This window comes from Osmerus mordax, chromosome 16, assembly GCF_038355195.1.
Source record: "Osmerus mordax isolate fOsmMor3 chromosome 16, fOsmMor3.pri, whole genome shotgun sequence".
Classification (NCBI taxonomy): Eukaryota; Metazoa; Chordata; class Actinopteri; order Osmeriformes; family Osmeridae; genus Osmerus; species Osmerus mordax.
In genome coordinates, this window is record NC_090065.1 from 16,014,359 (window position 1) to 16,027,939 (window position 13,581).

The 13,581-nt window shown below is 41.3% G+C and overlaps 2 protein-coding genes across 2 annotated transcripts in view; one reads left to right on the forward strand and one right to left on the reverse strand.

Annotated features, from left to right (window-relative positions):
• Positions 1-255: 255 nt before the first annotated feature.
• Positions 256-2,363, reverse strand: thpo (thrombopoietin). Its single transcript, XM_067253878.1, has 5 exons — positions 2,360-2,363; positions 1,503-1,627; positions 1,174-1,260; positions 859-1,020; positions 256-411 (listed from the first exon to the last, which is right to left on the reverse strand). The coding sequence occupies exons 1-5, from the start codon at positions 2,361-2,363 to the stop codon at positions 256-258; spliced, it is 534 nt and encodes a 177-aa protein (XP_067109979.1).
• Positions 2,364-3,222: 859 nt separating this feature from the next.
• clcn2a (chloride channel, voltage-sensitive 2a) overlaps positions 3,223-13,581 on the forward strand; it is a 129,297-nt gene continuing 118,938 nt past the window's right edge. The window contains exon 1 of the mRNA XM_067253879.1: positions 3,223-3,356. The gene's annotated coding sequence lies outside the window, so the exon portion shown is untranslated. The remainder of the gene's footprint in view (positions 3,357-13,581) is intronic.

Here is a 13,581-nt window from a genome sequence, read left to right on the forward strand (position 1 = left end):
AAGTTCCTCTCCAAGACCAGCAGAGGGTAATGTATGTCGATCCTTCAAACAATACGCCATCACATGTTCATTCTTTTAGAGGAACTCCTTGTCCTCCTGTCTACTTGGAGTGTATCTCAGTCCTCTCTAGGGGTTCTTTTCTCTTTCAACTGCACTTGAAATGTTACATTTGGGCCCATCTTTTTGACTCTGCTTTATTACAAACAGTGTGACTGCTGTTCGACAACTGTGATTATAATAGTAGAGTATTTGCATTTACTTCTGTCCGAGGGGAGGACATCTGTCTATCAGGTCAGACATAAGCCACTCCAGCTTGCCTGTAATCAATCGGCTGTAGGTCCACAGTACTGTCTTCATACTCTGGCTGCTCTGAGGAACACAGGACAACACTGGACTCACCATTGACACCTGCTGGTCCACATAAACAACGAGCAAGGAAATTGGTTGATAGAGAAGGTGGGAGGGGGAGCCAGGGAGAAAGAGAAAAAAGAGAGATTCACTGTACCATGCAAACCATCAGCTAATGAAAAGTATTTTTCATGCCGTATAGGCCATGGTTCGTGCTCAATGGCTCTCTTATAGTTAAAGTTTGCTCCCCTATCAGCTACACGACCTGAGGAAGGAAGGCCAGACGTCACACAAGTGGCGTATCAGTGAGTAGGAGAGGGATTACAGGAAAGCAGGATACTCCTGTTTCACGGGAAACTGATTCTGGCCCGGCAAGCACATCAACAAGTGTTTCATAAGACCTATATGCTGTGTAGTGTCTGTCACCACTGTGGGTATTGCTTGTGTGACTACATATCTCCTGTGGGGCCATATAGTGTGTGTGCATGTTTAAGAACTTCTTCAGCTCACCTCCAAGTGTGTGAGTATGTGCAAGTAGTTGTTGATGCTGTGTTCCAGTCGTTCAAGCAGAGAAGAGGCACATCCAGGAAGAATCCTCACTAGCGTGACAGATCTCACCCCTTCTGCTAGAGCCCCCAAAGATGCCATGATGTCCCCCTGCTTCTCCTGGTGCTAAGGAGAAAAGAAAGAGAATGAAAGAGAGAAACATGGATTCTATCACCTGTTATTGACAATAACATAAATACAAACATGCACAGGTATACTGCACCCCAATAGACCCCTCCTTTCTGTGTTTGACTGAATTAAATGTGTGCAATGACATACTGATTTGTTGTCCCAGGATGCTTTGTGAACTTTGATACAGGGCAGCTGGACTGGGAAGGGCAGAGTTGACAATGCATAACAATCTGCCTGAAAAAATAAGAGACAAAAATGACTGGGCGATCCAAGCCCCATGGATATGGATACAACACAACACCATACATACATACATACATACATACATACATACATACATTACATACATACATACATACATACATACATACATACATACATACATACATACATACATACATACATACATACATACATACATACATACATACATACATACATACATACATACGTACATACATATCATACACACATACCAGAGCAGCCTCCATCGCAACCACAGTGTTGATGCCCCTCCTGGACTCTCTGTCACATACAAAGTCTATCGGTCTGGTCTCTGCATCCAACACCTCAGTGGCAAACACGTAGAGCAGCAGAAGCCCTGTTCCCAACAGACAACTTACTGTAACTATTAATAATAATAACAACAGATGCTAATAACACATGATCTGAAGCAATATTCATGTGACAAATCAAGCACTTCTTATCAATCCACATACTAAGGACATTCAACTAACAATGGACGCATGCTTCTGTGTGTCACAAAAAGTCGCTGAAAGCTGTCATGAATATTTCAGTCATATAAATGCTATACATCTTATTTGCCATACTCACTGGTTAAAGCCATGCCCTGCTCGGCTTCTGTTTCGTAAACATTTGTTTGATAAAACGTTCTATTGAAAGTTAATTTCCAATGAACATACTCAAATGAAAAGTTTGTATAGTCTACTTCAAGTTACTATTATGTGCAAGTGCGTTGTGGCTCCTGCCCCCTCATGGTTCGAAATCTCACATTCTGAGATCCCACACAGAGGGAAGGGCGTGCGTTATCCTGTGCGCTTTTACTTTCCTGTTGCTTGCCAGACAATGGCTAAAATCTAGTAAATTAGGCCTGTGTATGTCGATTTGAATTTCCATTTTGTCAATGACAGTTTAATAATTACTCAATTAGAAATCTGTATTTTTCGCATCAAACATAAAATGGAAATTAAATTGTCAGATTATAGACCTAATTTACAATAATTGTTTGTGCACTGAACCATCGTTGACAATGTTGATTTGTATCGCCCACGCAATGACTCTCCCTTTTCTCGTCTCTCTCGCGCACACTCACGCATTATGCCAAAATGCTTAGGCCCTACAAGATTTTTTTGTAGTCAAAGTGTTGCCTCTGACCAAATTATAGGACAGTGGAGCTATTCTTGGTGTTTATGTTTCAGAAGAGTGTTGGTCACCCTGGATCCAATTCATATCACCCAGTGTTTTCCCCAAGGGCCACAGCTGTGAGAGGCAGCCACGATGTAAGTGGATTCCAACGAGAAGAAATCTATCCACATGCGCACAATTACACTTCAATACGCAATATGAGCCACAGGCTCCATCGAATAATAGACGCCTTTGAGTGTGTGAGAAGTGGAACATTTCGCCGTTTTCACATAGAGGGGGACACAAATAGAGTAGGCTAGCCCATGTCAGCAGGTTGTGATATACATACGTTTTCTTCTGCCGTCAACTAGATTGAAATGTGCATCTGGCTTCACAGGTAATAACAAACACGTCTTTATTTTATTTTTCAACGATCCACGGAGAAGAAATCGAGGGAATGTAGCCTGCATTGCACGACACTCTAAATCTCCCGACTGTGACATGAATGGAGCGTTTGAGATCTATATCAGAAATATTTAAAGGTATAAATTAAATGTAGCCTATGCCAAAGACGATGTCACTCCGGGGCTTCAACCTACCTGTCGTATGTCATGCGCATAGAATTTAACGCAACGCAGAGAAGTTTGGAGTGTTGAGTTGTATTAGCTCCAGCAACAGGCCGTTGTGATGTGATTCAGACAATAAAACAAAGGAAGAGTAGCCAAAACATCCTACGACAGGACACTAACTGTGTGGAACCAAGGATAAAAACTAGAAATAATTAAATGACGCGAACCATGGTAGGCTATATAGGCCTAAGTTGACGTATGAGGCAATATTTTTGATTTTCTAATCTACACCATTCTACAAAGGCGCAATGGAGGGACATAGCTGACGGTATCAGACTGAAGGCTCGAGGAGTTAAACCGAGAAAAAAGGGAATAGGACGGGCCGAGGGGGAAGCGGTGAGTAGGCTACTCTTGACCACCTGTATCGCGCTCACATTGCCAAAACATTCTCTCTCACTCTCCATCTTTTTCATTATTTTAAAGCAATTTTTATCTCAAAGGGAAAACTACAACAAAATTGTGTAAAACTGTCCCCCCCGCAATAATTTCGTCAGTAGGCTATATTAATTTTTATAATGACGTTTTCTTCCTCAAGGACATCGAAATACAGATCTCCTAGCAATTGGAGCTGTTTCGTATGTTGGCTATTCTGTTGCCTGTCTTTGCATACTGAATCAGTGTGAACAATATGTTTTAATACTTCTGAGTATAGACTGTAATTTCAAATCTTTTTTAGAAAATAACATTTGGGGGAGATATGGATATACAGGTGATTGTACATCCAAACATCCTCGACGTTGTGTCTGAGGACGCTGCAAGGGCTCAAGGTCCTTGTAAAGGTTCCCCGTTGCTGCGGATACTCGCTTAATGACTTTCTTACTCAGATGATTTCCGTTCTTCATACAGCTCTGTCCCAAAAATGATTAGGACCGATGTGACACTGAGCTCATCTCGTGTTGTCAATCAGCCTTCAAACCTCAACAGATTCATTTTCTCTTTAACGCAATGACCTTTCTTGGGAACCCTAAAATGACCTCAAGTTCCTCAATACATCTGCCTCCCACCCCTCCTGCTTGTCATCATACACGTGTGCATTTTGACCACAGAGTATGATGAATTTGCTCCAAACTGCAGGGCCAAAATGGACTCAGGTGATGTTTTGAATATTCTTGGAGTGTTGGTGCTTTGGGCTACATTGCACCTAATTCCTGCTCCAGGGACAGTGCTATATATCTTACACAATGCAGGAGAATTAATGGGATTTTGTAAGATTCCAAGTCTATAGGGAATTAGATTGTGTGTGTTTGTGTGTGTGTATTTGAGAGAGAATGTGGTTTGATTGAACAACCATGCCAATGCATAATGTGGAGAACACTTTCTTTGTACTTTTGTGTTTATTGCATGTGGTTGGCAGGCCCCTGTGTGTGTGTGTGTGCTGGTAAACACTACTATGCACTATGGTCCCTAGTGTATTAATGGGGAATCAGCACCTGTGATGTGTTACCCCAAGCCAGCACTAGATGGGTTGCCATGCCAACAGCCTATCGACAGGCTTAACTCTGCAGAGGAATTTTCTGTCAGCCTATCAAAGGCTGTGTCTCAGGGAAGTTCAGTCTCTCATCCCATTCACATGTCACAGATACAGGCCTGGGGTGGTGGCTAGTAAAACATCACACCAACCATATATTTAGAATTTCTGATCAACAAACTGCTGCATATAAGATGTAAATGGTGTGAAGTCTCCCATTTGTTGGATTTGAACCTGTGTTAAAACAAGCTCATTCTATGTATTATACAATACTATGTAGTACATTTACATTTAGTCATTTAGCAGACGCTCTTATCCAGAGCGACTTACAGTAAGTACAGGGACATTCCCCCGAGGCAAGTAGGGTGAAGTGCCTAGCCCAAAGACACAACATCATTTTGCACAGCAAGAAATCGAACCGGCAACCTTCTGATTAATAGACCGATTCCCTAACCGCTCAGCCATCTGACTCCCTAGTAGTAGTGTGTGCATGACAATTAGTAGTTCCCTAAAGGCACAACATTTGGCCAATATGTATCACTGATGATGTCTCTGTAAGACTGTCTTAGACTGTCTATCTGAAGTGAGAGTTGGGCTTTGGATGTGCTCTCCATCCTCTGTGATCTGTACTTTAGTTGAGTCTCAGGCTCACTCGGGCTTCCACTCCAGTGAAATAGTTTACGTCACAATACCTAATCAGAACCAATTTACACATAACGCAGTTACACATGCAGACTGTGTGTATGTGTGTAGGGGGGAGAATAGACTAGAATAGATGCCATAATTTGTTCACCGTGATACATGATAGATCTGAGGTGGGATCACTTTGTCTCTCCTGGGTCTCTGAAGAACATGATAGGTTAAATTGTAACATTAACATTTTTACATGCCTTCTGCAGTACAGTAGGCTACACAAGAAGTGACATTTGTAAACCTGTCTGTTTTAGGTTTACTTGCAAACTGTTAAAGGTTCCCTAGGGGTAATAGATAATGCAGTGAATACACGCTTATTCAAAACGTTCCAGTCATTGTCTGCTGTCTTGTAAAATATGCAGTATTGTGTATTATTAATACAGTCTATTTAATATCAAGATTATTAATACAGTCTATTTAATATCAAGATTATTTGATACTTTATGATGTAGCCTACCCTAACATAGAAAACCCCTTTTGCGGGATCCATTCATCTTGGACCGGAAAACTGGTAGGCTACTGATCGACGAATCTATCAAACAGGATGAAAACCTCCTGAAGCTGTGATTCACACCAGGACGAAATACTCCTAAGCGCCTTTAAAAACAGGTCTTCAACATAAACCTGAGAAATGAGAACGAACGAACATTCGCCTGCACCTCATTCTGCCATCATCATGTTTTTAAGCTTGGACTTCGCCACCCCCATAAAACACCAAACGTAGCTCCATCAACTCTTCGATCCCTATAGAGACCGAATGTACCACACTGTGGAGGAGGGAGGCGGAATTTAGAATAGCTGCACAAGCTCATCACGCACAGATCGCTATTCTCTTCAGAAAATAGAGGGGGGCTCGCGACTTAAACCTGTTACATTGAAAATGCCAAGATAACCAAATCGTCAAAAGTTCCGAAAAATTTATTACGGAGCTAGTAGGCCTAAGACATGGTGGCCGCAGAGGTTATTGACGAGGAGGAGAATGCGGCGGCACCGACGAAGGACAAGCCCGAAAACCGAACACTACAGTACCAGCAAACTTTGGTGAGTTTATGCCAAGTATCGAAGACCTCCCCTTATATTAAGCACCTATATTAGTGGGGCGATTTGCATGGCGTGTGTGTGTTTCAATAAGCCATCGTGGTCAGATTCGTCTGTTAGCCTATAGGACATGCAATAAGTGTTGGTTGGTTGGTCCTACTTACATCTGGATCAGCTTTCAAACAGCTATTGAGATTTTTATAAAAGGACTTAACCAGTTACAATCACAGCAACCTGTCCAGCACTTACTGTGCAAGAGTGCATGTTTTTGACTGATGGGTTTTAAACAAGGTTGTCCTATCTCATCTCTTCCACCTAATGGATTCATGTTCATGGTTTCCATATGGACCTCTGTACTGACAAATGCAACATGAAAGTGCCATTGCAGCATCCACCTCACACCTTAATAGACTGACATATTTAGGTACTTTTGGTGCTGGCAATGTACATTTAACATCTTGACTACTCAGTGCCATTTGTCATATAACCTCCTTACCTTCTAACCTTGTCTCTGTGCTTGGGAAATAAAAGTGGAGTGTTTTGAAATATGAATTGCTGCTTTCACCAGTTGTACCTTATCATGTAACAGCTGGATTGACATCCAGACCCTTGAGTATATCGAGAGAGAGAGAGCGCAAGAACAAAACTGAGTAAAATAGTTTGGTCAATAGAGAAAGAGAATTGAGCAGCAGATGAATGAGAATTTATGTTGACCTTAGGTTGACTGTGATGTGTGTCTGATATTGAAAGTCAGTGTGCGAGTGTATGTGAGAGAGAGCGTTTATGTCGGTGGTAGTAAATGCTCTGTAAGTTGGATATATTAAGTGCCTGTTTATACTGCATATACAATATACATGTTGTGTGTGCATGCTTCTGTGTGTGATTGTGTGTATTAAATACAGCTCACATAACAGCCACAGTTATTTTTTCAGCTATCAGTGTGAAGATCAATGTGTTCTATGTCTCAGAGTAAAGATCAATAATAATATAAAATGGTGTCTGTGTGGAATGTGTTGTCTGCCTGCATCTCTGACCACACTCCAACAACCCTTAGATCGATGGTTTCAGGATTTACTCCCCCCACCCCCAGTTCATTAGACACAGATGGACTACATTTACATTTTGTCATTTAGCAGACGCTCTTATCCAGAGCGACTTACAGTAAGTACAGGGACATTCTCCCCGAGGCAAGTAGGGTGAAGTGCCTTGCCCAAGGACACAACATCATATTGCACGGCCAGGAATCGAACCAACAACCTTCTGATTAATAGCCCGAGTCCCTAACCGCTCAGCCATATGAGTGTGTCTTGAGTGTGTCTTAATCCTGTCTGTTTGTTGGTCTGCATTATATTGTGTGTTTGTGTGTAAGTCTGATGTGTTTCTACAATATTTTGTGTGTGTGTGTAAGATGTTCCAGATGTAAGATGAAAAACATATATCAGCTGTTCCTCAGATATCCTCTATGAACCCAGACAAATATATTAATGCTCTAGACTAGGGGTGTAACGATACACTCAGCTCACGATTCAATACGTATCACGATACTGGGTGTACAATACAATACGTATCATATATTTTGAACAACATTTTTAATTATACTGAAATTCACTGAAAAGATTTATTTCCAAAAACAAACAGTTTCAATAATTTTCTTTGTTGTACATACAATTTAGTTAACTACGTTCACGCGATTTCTGTGAATGCAGGGTTTTTCCTGGGTCAAAATGGGTCTTCGGTGCTCCTTTTTTATATATATATTCTTTTTTTTCTTCTATTTTCTAATCAATGTATTTATTACCAGATGTTTTGCAAGAACTATAGACTTATACAATAACAGGCTTAAATGAATTGACAACATAAATTATACGACTTACAGTTCTCAAAGACGCACACACGCAATCTCAACTGCGGTGTGAAGCCCGTGTCCGTGCAATTCTCCGACATGCACTCTAACAATCACTGCTGATAGACGGCCTAAAATTTGTACAGCCTGATTTCTGATACCGTGGCGGCAGAAATTTAGCCATAGAGCAAACACTGCACTATATATTATCATTCCAGGTTAGGAATACCAATGGAGGCTGCGCTTGAAATCGTAAATTAAACTTTTGTCAGCATTTTCAGTGGAAATTTCATTTGCATTTGTACAGGTGTATTCGTGCACGTCGGGCTGGTCCTCGCAGCGGAACACAGTTTATTGGCCACTCATTCGCGCACCTCACAGTTGCATATTGATCAGACAAGAAGACACGCTTATCAACTCTATTCCTATTGATCAAAACAGAACGAGGGTTCGGCTGTAGCCTACTTGAAACATACTATTGAGAACATATTCGCTGCTATGCATTGCACGCGTGATGAACACAGCTTTTTTTTTCATCGCAGACCTTTTTTTGCCTTTGGCGCTCGGGATTTGTCATTGGCGCTCGGGAAAACGGCTTTGGCGCGTGCCAAAATTTTCTCTATGCAGGAAAAACCCTGGAATGCAATGAATGCACGCATGACGCAGGTGCAGAGTATGTCGCGTGCTGGTAGCTCAACCAATAGGATCAAACGGACGTTGTATTGTAAAAATCTTGCCATAACTCTATGATACATATTGTAAAAAATGTGTATTGCGATATATTGTTCCAGGATATATTGTTACACCCCTACTTTAGATATTAACAAGATGTGAAAGACTCAAGCTATGCACTGTTGGGACTTAAGATTGACACCATTCTTGCATTTTTGTTAGATTTACACTAACACCTTTAACATATACAGTGCAACTCTGTTAGACAGACCTGAAAATAGCATATTCTTTGATTAGACAGTGCAGGTGAATGGGTAGAATAGAAAGGACTAGATCAGATCGGTAAAATACATGATATCTCTATGATAAACCTTCCATCTCTCCATCCCTCCATTTCCCCAGTTGATATTTGGTTTACACCACTGTCTTCCAGCTCCTAGGTAATGATACAGGAAGACTGTGGTGAAAATGTTGTTCTTTGCAAATGTTTATATGTGTGATTTTCTTAATTTACTTCAACAATTACCCCAAATAGATAATGGCATATTATGTACACTTGCAATATATACAGTAAGAAAAACGTAGCTCTTTGATCGTGTTCAGCAGTGGTATTTTTTACAGTGGTATTTTCCTGACTTGTGTGCAACTTGCCAGTGCTGCATTGGTCATTTGACTAATGGGTTACATCTGGTATGTAACCTTGGACAGATGTACTGTTCAGTGATATCTAGAACTCTCATTTGGTGCAATGCATGTTGGGACAGCTAGCTGTCACTGTCTGACTTATGGACTGGAGATGGACTGGAGATGCTGGAGTCAGCATGTAGTGTTGTAGTGCATGTAGTGTCATTCCATCTGATGCTTTTTCTGGAGATGTCGGAGGCATTTTGTGTCGTATTTTGTGAGGGTTTGTGTGTATGTGTTTCATTAGCTTTGTAGAATGACTTAACCTGTTGTGTGTGTGTGGTAATTTTCCGTCAGAGCAGATGTTAGACTCAGCATGCTCATGTCTTTTAAGAGACAGGAGACTCAGAACTTAGCTTCTGCAGGGAACAAAGTCATGATCAACATGAATGAGCAAGGCACCCCACAGAGTGCTGCAGACATCTCCAAACACCTTTTACAAAATAAATAACTGAATACTACAACCTCTCTGTCTCTCACTCTCTCCCTCTCTTTCAGTCTCCCTCAGTGTATCACACTTGCTATTTCACTCTCTCTGTCACACACATAGAGACACACAGAACTCTGCCTTTGAGGGGTGTGGAAGAAATTGGGATTTCCTGTGTGCTTACATTAATCACTAATCAATAGAACTAGTCATTGGATACTAGTTAGTACGTTTATCATGTAAGCTTACATGATAACAGTATATTGTGTCTATGTGTCAGGTTAATAGATGTTCGTTGTCAGTAGAAAGTACTGGCTAAACGTTCCTTGTCATGATTACAAGGAGAGCTCCACCAATGAACTCTAGTCTGAGAGTTGTCATGTGTGGGGAGCAGTGAATCTCTTTCTCTGAGACTGTTGTAACGTCATTCCTGCCTGACTGTCACAATCTATGTTTACATTCTTGTGCCCTATTAAAGATGGTCCTTCGGCTTTCAGAGCTGAGAGAGACTTGGTTGAGACCTAAGCTTGGTGTTGGGTTGTCATTTATGGTCAGAAGACTGGTTTTCTCTCCCAATCTGCAGATTGATAATACTTATTAAAATCCAGAACTCAACTAAACTTAGTCACTCCGTTTATGAAGAGACAGACTAAACACTTTCTTCATCAGGGGTCTAACTGTACCTAGTCAGCATTTTTGCTCTCCCTCTCCACTGGAGTGGCACATAGAGACAGACTATCTCAGGTTCTGTCTACTCAGTGAAAAGCTACCTGCCTGAACACCTGATGCGGAGCCACTGCAGGTATCTGCAGAGACAAAAAGACTGCTGAAATATTAACATTTCAAATAAAATGGTCACCAGAAATCAGTTGTTCTATGAATATACTTTTTTGTTCCGATTGAATGGTGGAAATACATGTCAGTCTCACACACACGTTGTACAAGCAAGCACATTTACAAGTTGGAACTTGTGTTTCCTGTCTGGGTTTCATTATTAAGATGATGATTTACTTGTTTATAGTGAGCACACCTCCCAGTGTGTGTCAGAATTAAGCAGACCAAGGCACCCCCAATATTATGTCTCAGCTGCAATCTCTTATACTGCACCGCTTGCAATTTTGCTAACAAGATGATGTGTGTGTGTATGTGTGTGTTGGGAGGCAGGGTGTGACCTTCACCTTTCACTGGAGCGGTTCGCAACCGAATGCAAAGCGGCTGGGATGGGAATCAGCACTTTCAAATCTGAGGCCATGGTTATCGACCGGAAAAAGGCAAAGCTCTCTATTTACCAGTCGATCTACGTTCCTACCCTCACCTATGGTCACGAACTGTGGGTAGTGACCGAAAGAACGAGATCGCGAATACAAGCGGCCAAAATGAGTTTTCTCCGCAGGGTGTCTGGGCTCTCCCTTAGAGATAGGGTGAGAAGCTCGGTCATCCGGGAGGGGCTCAGAGTAGAACCGCTGCTCCTCCGCGTCGAGAGGGGCCAGTTGAGGTGGCTCGGGCATATGATAAGGATGCCTCCTGGACGCCTCCCTGGTGAGGTGTTCTGGGCACGTCCCACTGGGAAGAAGACCCAGGACACGCTGGAGGGACTATGTCTCTCGGCTGGCCTGGGAACGCCTCGGGGTCCCCAAGGAAGAGCTGGTGGAAGTGGCAGGGGAGAGGGAAGTCTGGGCCTCCCTGCTTAGGTTGCTGACCCCCGCGACCCGACCCCCGGAAAAGCGGCAGATGATGGATGGATGGACATTTAACATATTACAATGTAAGCTATGTTTTACAGCAGTAATTTTGGTGTCCCCCTCAGGAATTGCTCTTGAGAAAATGTCATATAATTGTCCCCCCCAAAATTGATAGCAGATTTTCGCCACTGGCTGTTAGCATCCTTGTTTGTATTGTCTTTTTTTTATACAAAAAACAAACAAAGAGGGGGGATGGCTGACACTAGCTAGCTACTACGTTTAAGTTGAAATTTCGGTAACCATACAAACATTTATTATATATCACTTGGACAATTATCATGCCTCAAGCCAGACACTGTAGACACGGCTTGTGTTCCTTGCAAAAAATTCTACAAGCGTCTTTTTTTTTTTCTTCTCTCATTTATTTCAGGGAGAATGCACACTAATCAACAGCAAAACTGTAAGTGCGCCAGAGTTAGCCAGAGAGGCTAATTTTCATCTGCTGTCCCCAGCCAGATGTTTAAAGGCAGCCTAAAATGTCAAAATATCAAATAACATACTAAGGTTAAAATAAGTCAATACACATACAGTAACGTAGACACACCCAGTTCACATATAAGCAAAAGAAAAGTGTACTTGCAGTACAAGCGCATATATAGCACTGAGGCACATAACATACATCAACACGGCAAACACATATAAGCAGACAGTACATCAGTGCTTGCATACCTGATTGGCAACAAGCCATTCCTTAAGGCTATGTTTAAATGTTTTGTATGTGTCTTTTGTGCATATGTGTGATGGCAGAGCATTCCAAGTGTGTGTTACAGAAAATGCTGATTTGCTAAAAGAGCTAGACCTATGTGAAATAATACAATCACCTCTTGAAGTAGATCTAGTGTGTCTGCCATTCTGAGTGCGCTGTTTAATAAAATCACTAAGCGGAGGTGGAGCCATACCATTTAAAATTTTAAAAACCAAACACACATCAGCGAATTTAACAAGGTTCTCCCACCTCAAGATATTATGTTTGATGAGGATATTGCAGAGATGGTGACTTTTTGTTTTTTTATCAAGTGTTTTTAAAGCTTGTTTATGGAGAATATGGATAGATTTTAATGTTGTGCTGCTGGCTTGTGCCCAGCTGGTTAAACAGTAGGTCAGATGGGGGATAATCATTGCATTAAAATACAGTTTTGCAGCCTGCATGGTTAGACCGTTTCTTATATATCTAAAATTCACGAAGTTCAATTTTAAGACATTTGTCACATGTTTTACCTGTTTTTTAAAGGAGAGATTAGAATCAATAAAGATTCCTAAATATTTAAAATCGGATACTACCTGTAGCCTTTTACCAGCAACATAAACATCTGGTTCCAGTGACACCTTGCAAGACCTTTTTTTGAAGAACATACAAACAGTCTTCTTAACATTCAGATGAAGGCAGGAATCTGCAAGCCATTTAGATACATTTACATTTATTCATTTAGCAGACGCTTTTATCCAAAGCGACTTCCAAGAGAGAGCTTTACAAAGTGCATAGGTCACTGATCATAACAACAAGATAGCCACAAAAACATTGTGAGTAGCCAAAACATGAAGCACACATTGTGAACAACCAAAGTAAGTACCAAAGGGAAGAACCATAAGAGCATGTAGTTAAACAAGTTACAATTAAACAACATGAACCGCTATAGATACATTGGTCATTGTGGATGTGAGCTTTAGTGCAGCTTGTTCTTTGTTTTTTGCATGCACATAAATCACTGTGTCATCAGCGTACATTTGAATATCACATCCATTGCAGACACCAGGCAAATCATTAATGTACAAGCTGAACAATAAAGGTCCTAAAACAGAACCCTGGGGGACTCCCACTTTGGATCTCAGAGTAGATGATGAAACATTACCCACTCTGACACACTGGGTTCTTCCCTCAAGATACGATTTCAAGAAGGTAAGAGATTCTTGGCAAAAGTTAAAATTTGACATCTTATTAATCAGGACATTGTGATTAACCGTATCAAATGCCTTCTTGAGGTCAAGGAAAACCT

Bases quoted from the DNA above. Each gene is read 5' to 3' on its own strand.
- thpo (XM_067253878.1), bottom strand. The intron at 1,021-1,173 runs GTATGTCATTGC...TTTTCTCCTTAG, and splicing joins CATCCTGGGACAACAAATCA to CACCAGGAGAAGCAGGGGGA. The intron at 412-858 runs GTGAGCTGAAGA...TATGTGGACCAG, and splicing joins ACATACTCACACACTTGGAG to CAGGTGTCAATGGTGAGTCC.